We start from the raw sequence: 21,782 nt of genomic DNA, 5'->3' as shown, positions 1-21,782 counted from the left end.
CTAGTAAATAACAAATTTTACTCTCCTTATCAACATGTCCAACACATCTAATAGACATACTTTGAACTTGTTGATGTTGGTATTTAGAGGACGATATATACAACCTATACGATCACTCTTCTTCTCTCATTCAGAGCAATAGATTGAACCTCTAGAAAAACAGATTCACAATTGCAATCATGAAGCTTCACTTCAATGTCAGATCTCGGTTTGAATTCAAAACCCTTTTGAACATAGAGAGAAGTCCACCACCTCTGCCTCCTCTACACCTATGTGTGGCTGTATAGTCAGTGATTTCAAATAGCGAGGTAATTTCCTCTGTAAGCCATGTTTCAGTTAGTGCAATAATTGAGAATACATGGTTCAGTGATGAGAGATAATGATAGAAATTGTCATAGTTTTTGGGCTGGTGTTCAGTCACCTGGCTCGCTGATAACAAACTATCATTACACCTGGTAAAACAGAGTCCATTCTCTTTGGATCAAATAACAAACTCAGCAAGGCCAACCGCTTCTCTGTTACAGTGGGTGACAATATTGTCACAAGGAAAGATGAAATTACCTACCTGGGTTTCATCCTAGAGGCAAATCTTTCCTGTGACAAAATAATAATAATTCTTTATTTGTATAGCACTTTTCATACAGAAGTTGCAGTTCAAAGTGCTTCACAACAGTAAAAATATAGGCATAAGCGAGCATGAGCAAGGTAAGGTAAATCACAGTGTTTCACATTAGGACCTAGTATCCCAATAGGTTCTCTGTTTACAGTTTCATTCAGTAATACAAATGACAAATAGTTTAAAATGATTCGGTTTAGAAATAGTTTTAACTTAATTAAAATTAACTGGCTGGCTGATCAATAGAGCGTTTAAAATTAGTCGTAATATTCAGAAAGCTTGCAAGCCACATGGAACCAGAAATGATGTCTGGTGGAAATGTTTTGTCATTGATTTTTTTAAAGAATGATGCTCTTTGTTTCACCTCACCTGTAATCTTGTAATCAAAAAGCTGGAGCATGTGCATGGAGCATGTGCAGTAGTTTAGGACTATAAATGTGGCCTAACTATAGGGAGGTGTAGTCTGACGTCACTGGTTGTTCCACCCGTATAGGGATTTATCATTGGGAAAATGGATTATCGGCTATTGTTACAATTCTGCCGCATGGAAATTGAAAAGCTTTCCATTTTTGCACAAAATGAGTCCCCTTCTATCACTAACATTATTGTTTAAACATTTTTGATTGAAATACAATTTATTTTTATTTTTTTATGATTAATTGCGAATATTTTCATGTTGAGCTATAGATTGTGGATGAATAAGCACAGAAAGGTACACCATGCCAATGTTAATATATTTATTTGTTTTAAACGAGGCGATTTAGAAATGGGCAATGGGGAAATACATTGCATTGGACAGAGGGTGGAACCCGAAAAATGGCAATGACGTAACCACTACACCTCCCTATATGTACAGAGCTGGTTGTGGGCTCATCTCTCTGTAGTAAAGCAACATTTCGATCAATATGAGACCCAGATTTGAATTCCCCTTTAAGAAATGTTTCCCCCTTTAATTACCTTTATTCTAAATAAATAGGGTGATTTCTTTTTAAGATGTGGTAAATACAGTGCTGCCCTTATTTCCACTATAGACGTGCCTGTATAATCGTTGAGTCAATTCATTATTTTGTTAGATTGTCTGACTGAAGGTGCATAATGAGTCATGCGGATAGGGTACTGTATTTGCAAATCTGGTATGTCATAAATGTATAGATGTAGCAGTACTGTCTATCTGTATGTCGTGTGTGTCATATATGTTATGATGAATTGAAAATGGGGGACCCTGATGTAAACAAGACGAAAGTCTTTCTCTGGTCTGCATCCCCTTAACAATTGTATGTATTGAGCTGTACTGTATTGTACCCAATTCTGCATCTGTTAATAAAGTTTTCAATCAAAGGGGCGTTATTTTTTTCCGTAGCCGCATTTCTGGCAGACGCTCTCTGATTGGCCAAATGGCCACTGACTGACTCTCTCTGATTGGCCACTGACATGTTTGCCCAATCACGTGACGAGCTGTGTCTTTGCCCATTTCCGCGTCGAACAGCCTGCAAACTACCTGGCGTTCTATCGCCATGCTCTAAGACAAACTCTAACCTTAACCAACTTCGAAAGAGTGCCTAAGCTTAACCGTCGAAAGAACTTGCCGTCACGGTCACGCTCTAAGACAAACTCTAACCGTAACCAACTTCGAAAGAGTGCCTAAGCTTAACCAGTGTAGAAACAGGCGTCGGCCAATCAGAGAGCGTCTTGCCAGAAATGCGGCTACGGAAAAAAATAACGCAACCATGGGAGGGGGCCCAGAGAAAACACGTGCACAGGGCCCAGAATTACTTGCCCCTCCCTTGTGCGTAACCGCTGTGCGTGCGTAAAGGCGTACCCTAAACAGGTGGAATCAAGAATCCGGAAGTACACTAAGCAAACGCCTAAAGATGGCGTTGCCCTTATTTCAGTGATAGACAGGCAGCAGTGAAAGATAAACGCATCATAACTTGCGACAGGGGGCTCGAAAAAGGACAGAAATAGAAATATGGGATTTAAATGTATGGCTGCTGTTGAGAACTAGCTTGTCGCCACTTTAGGATCACCAGAATGGCAGGTGTGGATGATTACGGAGCCGAAGGGAACTATATGGTGAGAAACAATGCTCCGTCGTTGGCATGTAACTATAACAAAATCTCTTCCAAACACTTGACACTTTAGCGTTCATCATTGCCGCTTAGTTTTGTGTTAACTTCACATCTGGGTAGCCCATGTTTTCCATTTTGTCACGTCCGTCCTAACCTTAACCTCGTTCCCAGTTGTATCTCCTCCGTGAGATACGTCCGTCCTATTATAAAACTGTAGCTAGCTACAATAATTATGATGCCCAGCCCAATCAATGTAACATACACAAATAATATATGAAGTCCTTGTTTTGATCTTTAGGAAAATCTCATTGGGACGTTGCTGGCAATTTTTGGAAACGTGCTCGTCAGCATCTCTTTAAGTATTCAGGTTTGTGTGTCCTTTCACTAATGTTTATGGCAACAGAAACGGTCTTTTATTTATATATTATTTTACTTTATAGTCAGTTGTGCAAGATGTTTGATTTTAAGGTGCTGTAAGTGGTATTTATTTGTTAAAATAAGCGGTCTACATGTCTACAGGGGGTCCTAACCCAACCCCCTCCAATGTACAGTACTGTCTATCTGTATGTCGTGTGTCATATGTTATGATGAATTGAAAATGGGCGACCCTGATGTAAACAAGACGAAAGTCTTTCTCTGGTCTGCATCCCCTTAACAATTGTATGTATTGAGACTGTACCCATTCTGCAATCTGTTAATAAACTTTTCAATCAATCAAAACAGTAAATGTCCTAACCCAGGAATACACAAGACCCTCTTCTTAGAACCAAGTAAGGTTTCGTCGATATTCCAATGTACAGTTTTTCTTGTACAGTACAGTTTCCCCCACCCCCATAGGGGACCCTGATGTAAACAAGACGAAAGTCTTTCTCTGGTCTGCATCCCCATAACAATTGTGTTTGATTGATTGAAAACTTTATTAACAGATTGCAGAATGGGTACAGTACAGTACAGCTCAATACATACAATTGTTAAGGGGATGCAGACCAGAGAGAGACTTTCATCTTGTTTACATCAGGGTCCCCCATTTTCAATTCATCGTAACATATATGACATACATCATCATCATCATCATTTTATTTATCCGTACATGGAATCACCACAGTCCAACAGTACATATTCACATAATTCACAAAAAATACCATGGCCGAAAGGAACAGGAAGAAGAAAAAATCTTATATATACCTGCCCCTACACACGTACAACACACCGATAGACATATTGTGTAAAACCAAACAGAATATACCCATTTTGCAAAAAATAAATAAAAATTTAACATCAACACAACCAAATTAAATCAACATAAATAAACCCATTTTGTCTATCTATCAGTCAAACTACATATTTAGGTTAATTCATTTACACACACACACCCCCACACACACACACTTATATAATGTATTATACTTCTATATACTATCTAATTTCTATTTTATTATAATATAACTAAATCATACTATTTATTCTACACCATATTGGTACAGTATTATACAATATTTTAATATATTATTATTCTATGTTACGCTGCTATATACTATATTACTATACTCATACTGGCCTACACTACAACTCTATGCTACATACATGACATACAGATAGACAGTACTGCTACAGCTATACATTTATGACATACCAGACAGATTTGCAAATACAGTACTGTTTGTGATACAAAAAGAGTCCAGAAAAAAGAGTATATACATTTGACGTAGAAACTGTACATTGGATTGGGTAGGTGGGGGGGGGGGCTGTACATTGGAGGTGGTTGGGTGGGCGGCGGTTGGGTAGGAGTGTGTGGGGGGGGGGGGGGGGGGGGGAGGTTGGGTAGGAGGGGTGGGGTGTATTGAGCTGTACTGTATTGTACCCATTCTGCAATCTGTTAATAAAGTTTTCAATCAATCAAATAATAGCTCTACACTCACTTATATAGTGTGTTTGGATCTCCCGGTCCCTCTACTCTGTCTGCAGTAAACAGAAAAATAGTACCCTTTATCCAATCAGAAGAGAGAACTCCACACTGACAAAAATAAGAAATAAAAAAGGTTTTTAAGCACATTTCTGCTTAAACAAGTTAAATAATCTGCCAGTGCAGTAAGCAAATCTGTTTTGGCAAGATTTTTAGAAATAAGTAAAAAAAAAGAAAAAAAAAAGATATATATATATATATTGTCGTGGCTTCCTTCCATTATCAATCAATCAGTCTTTCCATCAAGCCACTAGACGCTTTAAACAGACAGTTCTAAGTAACTTGTTTCTTTCTTTAAATTACTCGCAGTTCGAAGTGTTGCTTGGCCTCTGATGGTTTCAATGATGTTGCGATGTGTTTGCTCAAAATAAAGTACCAAACATTTGCACATGCAACAAAGAAAATAGGCCTTTACAATATTCAAAAGAAAATAGGCAAAACTCAAAGAAAATAACAAACAACTTAGGTATTCTTTCTTTCTTGATAATGCTTATATAACTTTATAGCTTAAAGGGTATTTGTACGATTTGTATGTACGTGTAATACGAATAGGTAAAAACTGTTTCCTGACCGCGTCTCTCAACAGGTTGCCTTCACTGGGCTTTTAGCGTCCTTTATAGTGCGTTGACTACAGAAGTCACAATTAACACTTTAATCGCCATGGGTTAAATTCATAATTTACCATCCCTCGCCAGCTCTATTTGTCTATGGAGAAGTTCCCCTTCTTTGCAGGGCTATAACTTTTTAAATTCTATTGCTAAATTGCCATTATTATGGCCCATTCAATGTCCTATATGTATTGTTCAGGGTGTAGCAACGTTAAACTTTTTCATTCACATATTCATACTAAAATATGGTCTAAAGTATAAGTATGTTTTTATCGTTTTCTGCAGCTTTCTTCAGAACGTGAATTATAGCCCTAAATGCATTATATTGATGATCAAATACAGTTTGGTAGGAATCTGTGCGAGATAAAAAGTTTCAACTGGACGTGGTTCTAGAAGTTTCTACGCATCATCTGATGATGACCGGATGGGCGGGGGATCGTTTATAATTCCGTGGGCAGCGTTAGATGATTCATCTAGAGTGGGTCATATGTTCATCAGATCAGTTAGTATAGAATACGTTAGAAAATAACGCTGGCAGATGAGCGTGGAACAGATTTTTTTCTATTATGGTATGTAGAAATGCCAGATCCATTTCCAGGTTGTATAATAGTATATACGTCCAAATAACGTTGTTTATTGAGTTAGGGCGAGCAATCTATTATCCAGTGTTTCAAGATGGAGTCGCGGGAGCTATAGCGAGTGGCCGGACCACATATGGATGAGCACTACCGGTTCAAAGGTTAATATCCGGTTGGCGATCTGCCGATCGGCCACCAGATGGCGCTCTTGAACCGCTAGAGAGTTGATAGGAGATCAGCAGTGTGTCTCAGGGCTCCGGAAAGGAAATATGATTTCGATGACAGATTTTTGAAATATTGACATCAAAGACGAGTTACGGCGTCTTCGGCAGAATGAGCATGGCTCGGAATGACGTGAAAACTTGTCCGCGGCGATCATAGTGTTAGTGGCTTTTCCTATAAAATCAAAATACTGGCTCTAAGTGTGTGTTTTCTTCTTTTTTAAATTCTTTAAAGGTCCCGTGTCTTATAAATGGCCTTTTCCAGTGTTTAGCATTGTTTTATAGCAATGGGGGTTAGTATCAATGGGTCTGTGTCTCTAATTACCATTTTGGCGGATTGCTCTAATTCAGTTGAGACAATCTCCTCCCCCAGTGAATTGGGTAATTCTGATTTGACTCGCAATGCGACGTAGCAAGGAGCTGATTGAGCTGATTGTGATCTGATTGGCTCTGTGGTTGGAGCCAATGCAGGCTCTGTGGTTGTAGTCACCGCCCACAATCAACAATTCGCTCAACAACAGAGCGAGTGGAATTACTTCCTCAAACAGAGGGTGCCGACAGACGGCAGAGAACGAGAGAGAGAGAGAGAGAGAGAGAGAGAGAGAGAGAGAGAGGGACCGCGTGCAGGAGTGTGTGTAAATGTGTGTGCGTGCGGGGATGGTTCTTCTCCCCCGCAGTCGGGAGCACTCTCATATTAAAATATCTTTGTGCATGCTCCCACGTGCACGCCCATATTCCGATCCATGCAATAATATTCACAGGGGTATATATTGTCATTTGAAACAAGTTACCAATGCATTGTCCCGTGGGATTATGCCCCCGCAGCGAAATTAATTAGTATCCCCCTCAATCTTTCTATCTCTCTCTCTGTCTGCCAGTCGCAGACTGTGGGTGACTGTCACTCAAAGCGCTTATGGGCGGAGCCCAGCCCAAAAACTGCTTGAAATCTTGAAGTGGAAAAATGCTGCTTTAGAGTAATTGATTAGAAATAGAAAACAATGAATTATTTTTAAAATAACTTTACAGATGTGTTTCAGACTCACAGGAATTGTGTAAAGTTTAAGTTGCCCAAATAGTGAAAGGAATAGCAATGCATGTCTGCTTTAATATATTATAGGGTTCTCTCCTGATTTGGATAAAGTGGGAACGGGATAACCATAATGGCCTCCTATTCTTTCTATAGTTCAAATCAATTGGACTGGCTGGCCTCATTCTACACCTGTGTCCATTCAGGCACTTGCGCGTTTCCCCATTGTTTGTTTTAGGACTATGTATTGTTTACATACTATAAGCTCCTCGAACTCTACTGCAGGTTTGTAGTCTGTAGGACTGTGTGCTTAACGTAGACCTTGTCCTCACAGAAATACAGCCATGTGACCCTCTCAGGGACCAAAGACCCACGTGCCTTCTATTGGGCCAAAACCTGGTGGTGTGGCCTGGCGCTGACCTGCATAGGAGAAGGAGCCAACGTTGTCTCATACGCCTTCGCCCCGCTCTCTCTCATAGCCCCTCTAAATGCTGTGTCTGTCATAAGTGAGTGTTTGTCTTTTTCTAAGTATCCCTCTTTCACCATATAGAAACAAAGGTTTACGTTCTGGTGAGTTTCTTTGTAGCCTACAGATGTGGTCCGGTGGTGGAATGTAGCTGACAGATCCTGTTCTGATTGGAGTGTTTTTGATTAAAGCAGTTGTGGAGAAGGTCTCTCTTCGTTTGTATGCGTCCTGCCCTCTGCTCTGCCAGTTGATGGTTTGAATTAAGTAACTGCAAACAAATTAATTATACTCTGTAGAGCGAGTACCCACTGGGTCAAGTCCAGCCAGCTGGATGGGAAGTGTAGCTCACTATACAAATGTTTAAATACAGTTTAATGGCTGTGATGCTGTAGATACCTGATGTTTATCAGCCTTGAAATGGTTGTGACATTAAACTCAGGACTCATTAGGGCTCTGACTGAATATTAATGTCATAATCAATCATATGTTTCCCTCGTTTCAGCAAGCTCAATTTTAGGTTTTATTTTTCTGCGGGAGAAATCCAAGCCAAAGGAGTTTGCAAGTAAGTTCAACATGTGTTCTGTGGCTGTAAAACCCTTCTCACAGTGGTGCTGGCCGTCTATGTAAATAGTAGGAAACTCTGATGTAATCATGATGCAAATACTTTTATCGGTCTGAACGCCTGCACTAACGCAGTATTATAGCCTCAACTGGTGCTAAAAATTACTGTAAAAAAACGGAATTGGAAAGTGAGGCTTATCAGCAATACGTTTGAAATATAATTCTGAATGATCTTGGCCTAGTAGTAGAAGAGCCTTCCACTCCTCCAAGACTTGAAATTATGTAGACAGTCTAATTTGAGACAGATTGGTGTTGTACGATGTTGTTTTATATTTAACGTTCTGTGTTCATGTGGACTGTACATAAATGCGTCTATACGCGTCTAGTTAATGCTGTATTTTTATTTTCAGGGCGGTACGGTTTGTCCTTCCTGGGTTGTTTCCTGACCTTAGCGGGAACCTACCTGTTTGTGATGTTTGGACCGAACTCCCACGAGAAGCTCCAGGCAGAGATTATTGTCAAACACATCGTAGGATGGCCGGTCCTCCTCTATCTGGTAAACATGTTACAGTACCTGTACATCACACAAAATATTAATATAAGATATTTCATGCACTGGTTTCTTTCCCACACTCCTTTTAAACCTGTCATCCAAAGGTTTGCTTGTACAGTAAAGTAACTAAATGCTGCATCACAAATAACTAAATGCTGCATCACAAATAACTAAATGCTGCATCACAAATATGAACTTGAACTGCAATAGGTATTTATTTTCTTGCTCATGATGAACAACACCCGTTGCTGTGTTTAATGCCAGGGTGTCTGTCTGGCTGTACGATAATTACACCATTATGAAACGCTGCACTAATACCCATTTTAGTTTATTTGTTATTTGTTGTTCACCGTCGTGTTGTTGATTTGTATTGGCAGCTTCTGGAGATCATCACATTCTGTCTGCTGTTGTACTTCTATAAGCTGCGTGGCGCTAACTACCTCGTTGTTATTCTGCTGCTGGTGGCCCTGCTGGGTGAGTCTACAGGGCCACAAGGCCCTCCTTTTTAAAGTCAAGCAATTAACTGCAGAGATCAAACAATTATGGTAATTCCCAATTCGATGGTAGAGCAGGCACAAAATCACATCTGTAATGATATTTGTCTTCAAGGAGGAAACTCTTTTCCACAGTAGATGCGTACATAACACAACAAGTAAAACATACAGAACTATACAATATACAGGATTTACAGGAACATTTCATTACAGGGGTCACACAGCAGAGACAAAGACATGGATTGACACTATATACCACAGACCAGATTGTGTCAAAGTGTTAATAAATATATATATATATTAATTAAACCTGTTGTGCATTATCCTTACTTAAGTGTGTTAATGCACATGTGTACAGTTTGATGGTAAAACAGGCACAAAGGTGTTTTTAGATGTAATCTTGTGCTTTATTCTCATGTATTTTGTGTGTCTGCTCACAAGCATGTGTGCGAGTATCCTTGCATGCTTGTCATAATTACCACAGTTGAAGCTGTTAAGGGGGTGGTGTTGTTCCATTGTGGGCCCCTGAAGCCCATTGAGACATGTAATTAGATTTAGGGCTTTTACAAATAAATGTGACTTGGATGGTAAAACGGGCACAAACGCTGATGTGTCATAAGAAATACTGTATTCATAATATGTCAACGTGTTTTTTCTTTTTGTGCGTGTGCGTGCCCAGGCTCTGTGACAGTCATCACAGTAAAGGCAGTTTCAGGCATGCTGGTCCTCAGCATAGAGGGCACCATGCAGCTCGACTACCCCATCTTCTACGTCATGTTTGTCAGCATGGTGGCGACCGTGGTCTTCCAAGCCAGGTGAGCGACTGTTGAACACTGAGGGTGTAACTAAGGGTGAGGGGTGTAATAGTGTGGTCACTGTAATCACTGTGATTCGCTATAATCGTGGCAAGAGAGTGAAGAGTCGTATACGATAATACACCCACAAACGGGAAGGAGCTGCTGTAGCTGGGTTTATAATGGCAGGTCTTAACGGGACGCTGCATCCATCCTGATTAGTTTTAAATGGTGCATTTATGTAGCACTTTTATCCAAAGCACTTTACAATTTGTTCCTCACATTTGACCCATTCACTCACCCCTTCACTCACACGCCGACAGCGGAGGCAACCATGCAACAATTTTTATTTTATTTTTATTATTGCAAAACAGAAATTATTAAAAGTCAATACTCAACACATAATGCATAATGAAACTAACAGTCAAGGTGGTTAAAATTACATGCAAGTACAGAAACAAGACAAAAAAAAAGTCTATAATAATATTTTACCGTAAACAGTGTATATCCAGCGAAATTAACAATTATACAAATGCTTATATAGGACATACCCCTAATACCTATTTTCTAAAACCCTACACACATATGCTCCAGCTCGAACCCCCCCCTCCCGGACCCCTCCTTGGATAGTACCTCCATTATCCCTCACTCCTAACCAGACACTACCATTATAAGCTAGCTTTTATTCTCTCCACCACTTCTACCCACATTGACATTTTGGATTCGTTGAGACCCAGAATTCTTGCTGTAGATATTTCTTGATATATCACATCGAGATATGTAAGAGACCAAACTTTCCGGCACATTTTTTCCGGTTGAAACCAGCGTGATGCGATCAGTTTTTTAGCTACTGTGATACCCGATAAGACCAATCTCTTTAGCTGTGGATTTACTGCAAACTCAAAAACATCATTCAAAAGCAATACAGAGGGGTGTACTGGTATATTCCAAGATACGAGTTTTGATAATTGATGGGTCACATCTTTCCAGAATGCCTTAACTGGTGGGCAGTCCCAATACATGTGCATAAATGTCCCTTCGTCTCCATTTGTACATTGGGAGCATTTTGAGTCTTGTTTCAGGCCCATTCTGTTCAGTCTTATAGGAGTCAAGTATGTACTGTGAATATAGTTAAGATTGATTTGTTGATGGTCCGGGTTCCTTGATGTAAGACGGACATTTGCCCATGCTTCTTGCCAATCAAAGTCACTTTCCAGGTCTGGAATATCCCTCCTCCAGACAGTGTCTAGTTGAAGGGTTTCATACGAGGACGTTAGTAATTGATAATAAAAACCTGATACAAAACCTCCCAATGTTTCTCTTTCATAAAACAATTTGTGGTATCTGTGGTGTTCAACTGGTATGTGTAATGGAACACCGTGAGACCTCAAACATAGGCGTAACTGTATGTAAAAAAGCCATGTGGACTCGGTGAGGTTAAACTTTGTGCATATTTCTCCATAACTACAGAAGCCCTGGTTATTAAAAATATCCCCTAATGAGTGTATGCCTTGCTCTTCCCATATAGGGAATCTTATAGGACGTTTTTCCATTAGGAGTGCATTGTTATTGAATATGGGAGTGTGATTATGCCATTTTTGAGGGTTAGGATATTTTTTTTGTGTTTCCCGCCATGTTCTGATTGCATGGGTAATTATGGGGCCAAATTTCCGCTCACAGTGCTTGATTGGAAGTTTAGTGTGTGCTATGTCCTAAAGTCTCTGTGGGGCTACTATGTTTTCTTCCAATTCTCTCCAAGATACCAAAGCCTGGGGATCAAACCATATTGTCAATGGTCTTTAATGTGTAAGCTTTAAAATATTGCAAAAAATCTGGAACTGCCATGCCACCGTCTGCTTTATTTCTCTGTGCGGTGGATCTTTTTATGCGAGGTGGTTTGTTATTCCAAATAAATTTGTATGTGGAGGAGTGTAATCTTTTCCAGTAGCCCTCTGGAGGGGGTAACGGTAGCATTGAGCTGATGAAGTTGATTCTTGGTAATACATCCATCTTAACTATTGATACCCTTGCCTGTACTGAGTTTTTAAGTTTTGCCCACCTGTCCAGGTCGTCTTTGATTTTGTTCTGTATTTTTGTGTAATTGTGCTTCACCGTTTGTCTTATGGTGGGAAATATTTCCACACCCAAGCATCTAAAATGTTTTACCATGGGTATCGCACCTGGGAGGGTTGTGTCTTTTTTTGCATGGATGTTAAGTGGAAGGAAAGCCGACTTCGGCCAATTTATTTTAAATCCCGATAAATCACCAAAGTTCTCTATCAACTTGAGTAGATGAGGCAATGTGGTGTTGGGGCTTTGCATGAACAATATTACGTCGTCCGCATATAAACTAATTTTATGTTGTGTGCCCTTGATTACGATTGGTTCTATGTATTGGGATTGTCTTATATATTGTGCTAAAGGCTCTAATGATAGATCGAATAGTCCGGGACTAAGAGGGCAACCCTGTCTGGCTGAGCGTGATACCGGAAAGATTTCGGAGATGAATGTGCCTGTTGTAATCATGGCCGATGGGTCCTTGTATAATACTTTAATCATTTCAATGAATCCTTTTCCTAACCCCATCCTTTCTAATACTGCCCATAGAAACGACCATTCCAGCCTGTCAAATGCTTTCATAGCATCCAGGGATAGCATCGCCTTAGGTGTGGTGTCCTCTTTGTCTGCATCTAGTACGTGCAGTATTCGTCTTATGTTATCATTGATCAGGCGACCTCTTATGAAGCCAGTTTGGTCCGGATGAACTAAAGACGTCATATGCTTTTGCAATCTGATGGCTAATACCTTAGAGTACAGTTTGACATCGGTTCCGAGGAGGCTTAAAGGTCTGTAACTACCGCACTCGGTGGGGTCTTTGTCTTTTTTGAGAAGGACTGAAATGAGTGCAATATTGTCGTGTTTATGGAAGCTCCCCTCCTTGACTGAGTATAAGATCATATTTAGTAATAAGGGTCCAAATATGTCCCAACAAGAAAGGTACATTTCTGATGGGATACCGTCTCTTCCAGGAGCCTTACCATTTTTCATTTCGGATATGGCCTTCTTGAGTTCCTCTAATGTGATCGGTGCTTCTAACTGTTTAGCGTCGTCCTCCGAAAGTTTAGGGAGAATAATTTGATTAAGATATGTGTCCAATTTGTTTTGATCAAAGGTCGTTTCTGAATTATATAAGTCGGAGTAGAATTCTTTGAATGTATCGTTTATTATTTTGGGGTCTGTTACAAGTACTTGTTGTTTTCTAATGGCAGTTATATCTGCAAATTTTGCATTAATTCTTAATCGCATGGCTAATAGGTGACTAGGTTTAGAACCTTGGAAATACTGCTGTTGTCTTGTGCTGCGTATTTGCATTTCCGATTTTTGTCTGTATATTGCATTGATCTCTGTTTTTAGAACGTTAACTTGATTTTCTAGTCTAGTTGAGTTGTTGTATTTTAAAGAATTAAATAACGTTGAGTAAAGCGTTTCCAGTTCAGACAGTTTTGTGCATTGATTTTTGCGCAATATGGAGGAAAATCTATCCGTGAAATCCTTGATCATACCCTTTACCGACATCCATATTATTCTGGGGTCTTGCACCGCGTTTGCATTCTCCCGTAGGAATACTGTGAGAGCTTCTTTGAGTTGTGTAATGAATTCCTTGTTGTTAAGCAGCATAGTATTAAAACGCCATCTTGGGGCCCGGGAAGATAGTATACCAAATGTTGCTTTTAGGAGTAAATAACAGTGATCTGAAAGCGCATTGGGTATCATTTCCACTTCATATTTATCAAATAGTCTCGGGGATGCAAAGACATAATCAATTCTGGATAATGTGTTATGTCTCGCCGATCGACAGGAGTACTTTCGGGTCGTGGGATTAAGTGAACGCCATAAATCATTTACCCCTGTAGTCTTTGACCAATCTTTTAATTCTTTAGATGAATTTTTTTGTTCGCTGGAAAAGGCGAGGTAAGATTTGTCCATCCTTGGATTCCAAATGGCATTAAAATCCGCACCTATTATAAATGAGTACTCGGGATGGTTTAACATCGGTTAGTGAAGTGAGAAACCCACTTCGTACAAATTTGGGGCATATACCGCTGCCAACGCTATTTTCCTGTTATTATGTACAATCCTAGCTATAGTTATACGCCCCTCAGCATCCGACCATACCCCTTTTAATTCGATATTTAATTTACGTCTGACGACTATGGCTACACCTCGAGTTCTCGTACCAAAAGAAGAGTGACTAATATTATGGTATGTGTTATCCGCTAACGTATCTATGTCTTCCTCTAAAATGTGCGTTTCGCTTAGTAGAGCCACGTCCACATGTTCTTTTTTCATCAGTGTGAGCACGCTTTTGCGTTTGTGTTGTTTGTTTATCCCACCAGGGTTCCATATCATTATATTCAAACTAGCCATAATCTATGCATGTTTTTGTGTAGTTTTTGGTAATGCTTCTGGAGTGCGAAGCTACAATAGATGTACATCCAATTATTGAGGTCCCGTTGAGAGCCGAGCTTAAAAACATATATATATATACAAATAAAAATCCCCTATTTTCCCCTCACCCAGAGAGTCGTACAGGCCTGTGTTCCAAAAACACATCCTCCGCGTATGACTTTCTCCCTTAGTCCACCGGATTGCCCAAACTGAGCATTGTAATCCTAATCTTCCTATGCTAATTGCCATAGGATCTAACATTTTCATTCTAATACAATAGAATGTCGCTTTTGGTCTTGCACCTTCCCTTACTGTAATGAGATATTGTGAAAAATGAAAAAAAAGAGAATAAACTTTCATCGACATATTCATTTGAACCCTCTACTAACATATGTAGGACACATCAGGAAAAAGGAAAAGATTGTAGAGAAATATTAACACCTTAATGTGAAGAACAATGGAAAAGAACAATGTAAGATAAAAGAAGGAGAGAAAAAATAGAAATAATAAAAAAAAGATAAAGATAAGGAGTGAGAGATAGAATAATACTCAACGTGGAGAAGCCACTAGAACCGAATTGAGTGATTAGATAAAATAGAAAAACAGAGCCTTTTAGAGCTACATTGTGCCAATCTCTTCATCAGTGGAGTGATTACTTAAATTGTTAGAATAACCTTGTTGTGTTCATACGTTTAGGTGTGGTTGATTTTTTAAAGTATTATTAAGGTCTGATTGAACTTCAGTCAATTGATCATATGCTATGTTTATACACACCGGATGTTTAATGTTAGAGTTGCAAGACTTCGTTGTCATGGTGCATTATATTCTAGAAGGTTGTAGAATACACTAGTACTAATAGACTGTTGTTGTGTTCCAGAATGATCTAAGTGACCCAGGGCAGTCGAGCGATAAACCCAGAATCTTCCAGATTGTTCTTATTGCCAATGATATGTTCTTGTCTCCCCGGAGACCAGAGGTCTGAAATTATAATGTATTACGAATCGTATTATACACAATACGCATTGATGTAGACGGCCTGCATATCATCTGCTACTTTTGATGAACACAATAAAAGTCATTCTAATACTGATATACACAGAGAAAGAGAGAGATGAAGTGGCTTATCTGTTTTCAGACAGTGTCGTTCTGCCTTGGGGGATCTGCTCCATATCGATTCCAATATTCCTCAGCTTCTTTAGGTGTGTGTAATCCAATCCTACGGCCGTCCCTGCCCACGATCGATAACAGCATTTTTTTTTAATTTTTTATATTGAATATAGTTTGCTTGTTAGCAAGTGGACATGTTGGTCAATGTGGTGTGAAACATCATGTTATCACCCTCTGGACAGTTTCTTGACCATTTCACAACTATATAGAAGGACATGAATGTGTTGTTCTCTCTTCAGAGACGTCCACGTTGCTAACAAATTATCTTCATTTCTACTTGCAATATCTCCAAACCAAACCACTGATGCAAGTGTTTTTTTCTTTCCTGATAGACTGAAATCTCTGACCGTTTTGTGACAAATCTCTTCTATTGGGTGGTGGGAGTATCACTTTTAATCTGGGTGCACTCTGTGACTCAAACTTCAGATGAACACGATACAATAATAAGTCCTTCATTGCATACACGTTTACTGAAATAATAATTGTCGTCCTCCTTTCCTGGCTCAGGTTTCTCGCCCAAGCTTGCAAGCTGCATGACCCCTGCCTGATTGCTAGCGTCAGTTACATCCTCTCTACCGTCTTTGCCATTGTGGCTGGTGAGTTGTGGCACGTTTTGTGTCTTCTTTTACAAATCCTCTTATTATCACAATCATAAAAGCACCAAGAGTCATGCTTGTCTGTTTTGTCAGGAGCCGTATTTTACCTGGAGTTCAACCATGAAGAGATTCTTCACATCTGCATGTTTCTGTTGGGGTGAGTGATCTCCAGTCATACTACAGTCATTCATCAACACACACACACCGATACGACTGCATGTCGAACCTGTGTCCCCCCGCATCAAACATGTCAGCCAAAGGGACAAAGGACCTCCCTAACGCCAAGGAAGATATTAGACTTCAGGCAGGGCTACTGTACTACACAATACACACACACAGTGTTGAGATTGACACCAGTACACAAAAGACAAACGACCACACCCTCTTCTTTGTCGAAAAAGGAAGCAAGCACACTTTCATGTATATTGACATATTATGAATAACAATTTATATTGATATATTATGAATAACAATTTATATTGACATATTACAAATAACCATTTATATTGACATATTACAAATAACTAAAACTTCATTATCCACAATGTGAAATGTTGCCTTCTCTTTCACAATAAAAGACGTGCCATAAAATATTATACGTAAAACGATGCATACATCAAATTTGGAAAGAAAAAAAATTGAAATCTAGGCAATACAAACAATATACACATGTATAGGAGATTGACCACAGTATACTGTGCAAAAGAAACTGCAGCAAAGTGTCATGAGGAGTACCAGCCTGTATCCATAGACTTGGGTGTGGATCCTAGACCGTAATGGCGCTCGGGGACAAAGGATTCCATACAAATATTTCTATTAGCTGCTAGGTCGTCTATATAACGTCTCCCTGAGGGGTCAGAGTTCAAAGTCACCGTGCAGTGTGGGTGAGAAGGGTCGTTAATAATCCTGTCCTTCATACATGCTACCACTGCGTTGCCGTGTGGTTTCCCTATGGTTTTAGAAGCCATGCTCACGACTTTTTATTCCTCGTGTTTAAAAGATGGGACACTTTGTGTTTTAGTTAGCGAAGAAACATGTGGGGACGTTATATTTTGCCTTGAAGGTGAGAGGACTGTCGGGTCTGTACCAAGGTGTTTAAAATCAACAGCTATTTGCCCATTGATCATTACTGGCTCCATTAAAGCTGTGCTACTTTACACAACCAGCTCCTTTGTCCTACTGACATACATTTATTTCTAATGAGCTTGTCAAGAGCCTGTCTAAAGAGCTCCTCTGCACCTTTGTGTATACCGTTTACCTTTATTCATACTTTATATTCAGATTACATTTCCTATTACCCTGCCCATACCTGTACCTCCTTTCCCCCCCCCCCCCCCCCTCTTCCCCTGTGCTGCTATGATGCCTGGATTTCCTCATGGGGATCAATAAAAGAGTCACCTCCCACACTTCTTCCTTGACTAAATGCTGTGACTGTTGTCCAACTGTCTGTGTGTGTGTGTGTGTGTGTGTGTATATAGATGTGCCATCTGTTTCCTGGGCGTGTTCCTGATCACCAAGAACAGGAAGAGAACGAAGGCATTTGAGCCCTATGTTACTATGGACATGGCGCAAGGTTAGAGAAACAACGTCTCCAAGCCAGGGCTCCACAGTGCTACTATTTTAGTAGTACCTGTTTTTGCCTGCTTGTAAAAACAGATACAAGGACTGCTGCTTCTTCTTGTTTCTATTCAGTATATATTTAGAATTTAATATTTTCCTATTTTTGAGACATGGATAAATGTGCAATGAAATTCTATCTCAACGGTGGCTCATTTGAAGTTGTCCTCTTGTCACAATAATGTCCTAACATGACCCCCCCCCCCCCTACATTCAGGTGTGCCCACCATCCACGACAAGGGCCTGGCGGTTCAGCCCGACTACAACGGGTCCTTCTCCTACGGCGCTCTAGTCAACAACGACAGTGTGGCTCCCGCTTCTCTGCCCCTAGACCAGGACCAGTTTTCGGTCACGACCAGAACCAACACCGCCGTCTCTCATCCCAGGCTGCTTGACCTGAAGCGCGACTAGGCTAACACTGAGTGTTATTTCCTATTCTTTTGTACGATATCTTCACTGTCAGGGACCTGGAACGACAAAGGTGGAGAAGTTCAGCAACATGCAGGCTGTTAAACAATGGACCCAAACTGTGAAGAAGAAGAAGAAGAAGAAGAAGAAGAAGAAGAAGAAGGAACACACGGTATACTCCTCATATGACTATAGAAGATGGATACAGGACATTCCCATGGCATTGGGTGCAGAATCTCTCCTCTATTAACACCCTGTCAGGGCCCCCACGTGTTCTCAGTCTCCATCAATTCCAGAACATGTCCTCTGCCTCGTGTTTTACATGTTCCACTTGGGAGAGTTAATTCAATGTCTCTTCTCTTGTCTCTTCTTCTTTGCCTCATCCTTCCGTTATTGAATCTCCAGACCAAAGCTTGGCTGTTAATGATGGCTTGAGATCGTAATAGTTCTGCTGTCCATTCCAAAAATAGAGGTGGGAATCCTGAAGCTTCTTGATATTCTAATAATAATATCAGTCTGAAGCACCTGGACCCACACAGCCTCACATCTAATGAGGCACTATATCCATGATGTGCCTTGAAGCATACTGCCCCCCCCCCCCCCCCCTAACCCCCCAACTGTGATATAGACTGTTCTTCATGCGAGAACATACTCATTACTTTTCCCAATTCTTCCATTGACGGGAACATACTGTGTACATATAGTGTGACGCTAAATTGGTAAAAGGGAATCTGAAGTCGTTAAGACTCAATCCCAGGCTTTTACTGGTGGTGATGTATTTTTAATGTAGCGAGGAGTTGAAAGACTGATAACAACCGACTTGCCAATGAACACTTAACATTTTGAAATGTCTGCCTCTTAACATTGTGCTTTTCGAGAGCGGTTGAAGAAGTCACTCCATACTTGTCTGCCTCCTTCACGAGACTGTATTACTACTGCTTTTCTCTGACGTGTACAAAAACAGGATGCAATTGACTGATCTCAAACCCTGCCCTCTTATTAATTTTTTTATTCGACAATCACATTGGAGGATCAAGAAAAGAGGATGGAGTTTGATATCAGTTAGTTGTACGTTTATTTATTTTTAACATTTGCTTTTAATGCCTTGAAATGTAGCTCGACACTGGGAGAATACACTGTAAAAGTTCACTCATAACTAGGTTTGGGGAATAATATTCCACACCATCCAAAATAACGGTTTAAATATGTTTGTAGATGATTATAATAATGGCATTCAAACTACTGTCTATGCATTGGTAATAGGTTGTCCCTTTAACTTCATCGAACAAGATTCTGTTGCTAAATTGGGAGTATGTATAAAAATTACATTGGAAAAGTCACCTTCCCAACCTAGATCATAAATGCACAACCTAATTAAAATATTGAGTTGTAGAAGGAAATGGTTTACAATTTAGAATTATCTATTTATTCACTAGTTTAATTCCAATTGATCCACAAGGGAGATAATGGATTGGGACAATTGCCCGGTACAATAGCTGGGATCTACTAGATGCCTTGGTACAGTATTCAATAATATTTATATAGTATGGTTTCTGATTGTTTATTTGTATGAGATGTATGAAATATACATACAAGTTACAAAACACTTGTACTTAGTACTAGTTCTCAACACTTGTACTTGTACAACACTGACTGTGTGAAGCAGGGCTGTCTAAGCATTTAGCCATATAGATCCAAGGGCACAAATGTAACGGATGGGGGAACACTGGGCCACTGGACACTGAATTGCCCATATTCACACGGTGGCCATTTTGCTCTTATGTCATGCTCAGGTTGGGATTCTTTTCCATCCTGGGAACAGTGGGAATATGGGCAATAGACTTAGAAATCTAACAAGCACATAACAGTGGCTTCTTATGTCAAAAGTGTTTGCTAATAATACCTCTGGTAATAAATAAGTTATTTACGGATGAATCGTCAAGGATTATTAAACTGCATCTAAATGGACCAGGACAAGATCTTAGCCTTTTTGTGGGGCGAAAAGAATGTTGGGGAGGGCCAAATTCTGCCCAACCTACTTTGGGGTAGCACTGTTGTAAAGCATCTGAGTCCCATTCTGTTTATAAAAAAATAACCATATTCTTGTCAAAACAATGCTACAACTGTAACCTGAATTTGTTCAGATATTGGTCATTAGAATTAGAGCCCGACTGATACTGGGTTTTTGGGGCCGATATCGAGAAGTAAAATATTCCAATATCCATATATCGGCCAATATTCTTCATATGTATGTGTGTGTGTGTGTATGTATGTATGTAGTACCACACCTTACTACTTCAACCCTCAGCTATCTGTAACAAAAAGTTGTTAATCTTCACTAATGATTGCTTTATCTTTATATTTAGGTAATAGGTGGTGGTAGGTATATAAAAATAACAACGTAATGAATGAAGTCACTGGGGAAACGTCTGATGTCCTCTACTAACTTTAAACCAAATATTCTCTATTAAGCTAACTATGAGATTCATCAGTGCTGCTGAGAGTATTATAAACGATGAGTATTATGACTATGTAATCAATGGAGTTGGAGCATGCTCTGCTGGACAAACTGATGACAACATTTCTAAAAGTTGTCATCAGTTTTTTGTATGCAAAAACGTTTTAATATCACAACGGTCAACATATCAGCCGGTACCGATATGTCTGTGATAGGCCAATATCGGCCAATTAGGTTATTAGTATCTAGGTATGGTTCAGAATTAGCAAAGATATAGATATGGTGCTTTCATAAGTTGGTTCATGTCTATGATAATTATCTTTCCTATAATCCATTGTTGATTGCTGAATTTCTATTGCTCTACAATTTTGAAAAGCAATTTATGTCAGCCTCCTCTGTTTACCATTGTAGGCCTACTTACTCCCAATTGTTATAACATAAGCTATTAAAGCTAAGTATCACATATAGGCCTATGCTACCCGATGCACATAAAATAAAAGGATAATCCTGTGTTTAAAAGGTTGTGGAGGTAAATGTGGGGATTCTCTATTTTGTGGAAGAAAAAACTGGAGTCGCAACAGGTAGTTTTAGTTGCTGCCAACGTAAACATGGAACAATGTTTAGTGTTTGGATTTGTAATAGCCTACCTTTGGCTCTTTCCTCCCGGCCTCTGCTTTGTGTTTCATTGTAGGCCTACGATTGACCCTGTCACCAGAAAGTGAAGTAAAGGGAGGATTGTTACGCTCTAATGAGTAAAAATAAAAACATGGTAATACAGTATACAATGGAACTAAATGAATGCTGGATAATACGTCAGAATATCACCTGCCCCACAACTTCTGTATCTGCACCACATTGTATTGTCTCCTGAATACACTGTCGTGAACTGAGAAAGGGGATGAATGAATGAAAACTTTATTTAACAGATTGCAGAATGGGTACAATACAGTACGGCTCAATACACACAATTGTTAAGGGGATGCAGACCAGAGGAAGACTTTCGTCTGTGGCATGGTCATGCTGGACCTACAAAAGGCCTTCGACACTGTCAATCACTCCATTCTGATTGACAAGCTAAAACAGTGTTTCTCAAAGTGTGGGGCATGACAGGGGGGGCCTTGAGATTATTATTTTTTT

At 39.8% G+C, this 21,782-nt stretch overlaps 1 protein-coding gene across 1 annotated transcript; it reads left to right on the top strand.

Moving 5' to 3' along the window:
* Nucleotides 1–2,484: 2,484 nt before the first annotated feature.
* On the top strand, nucleotides 2,485–21,131 carry nipal3 (NIPA like domain containing 3). The gene is made up of 11 exons (XM_084310694.1): nucleotides 2,485–2,689; nucleotides 2,984–3,052; nucleotides 7,417–7,588; nucleotides 8,051–8,110; nucleotides 8,520–8,665; nucleotides 9,040–9,136; nucleotides 9,836–9,971; nucleotides 16,074–16,162; nucleotides 16,256–16,319; nucleotides 17,641–17,735; nucleotides 17,997–21,131. Exons 1-11 carry the CDS (start codon nucleotides 2,648–2,650, stop codon nucleotides 18,188–18,190), a joined length of 1,164 nt encoding a protein of 387 aa, XP_084166820.1. The 5' UTR covers nucleotides 2,485–2,647; the 3' UTR covers nucleotides 18,191–21,131.
* The last annotated feature ends 651 nt before the right edge of the window (nucleotides 21,132–21,782 follow it).

This window comes from Notolepis coatsorum, assembly GCF_963971535.1.
Source record: "Notolepis coatsorum genome assembly, chromosome: 3".
NCBI lineage: Eukaryota > Metazoa > Chordata > Actinopteri > Aulopiformes > Paralepididae > Notolepis > Notolepis coatsorum.
The sequence above is the reverse complement of the archived record's forward strand: the minus strand, read 5'-3'. Positions and strand labels throughout refer to the sequence as shown.

Bases quoted from the DNA above. Each gene is read 5' to 3' on its own strand.
- nipal3 (XM_084310694.1), top strand. From the start codon at position 2,648: ATGGCAGGTGTGGATGATTACGGAGCCGAAGGGAACTATATG. The intron at 7,589-8,050 runs GTGAGTGTTTGT...CCCTCGTTTCAG, and splicing joins AAATGCTGTGTCTGTCATAA to CAAGCTCAATTTTAGGTTTT. The intron at 16,163-16,255 runs GTGAGTTGTGGC...CTGTTTTGTCAG, and splicing joins CGTCTTTGCCATTGTGGCTG to GAGCCGTATTTTACCTGGAG.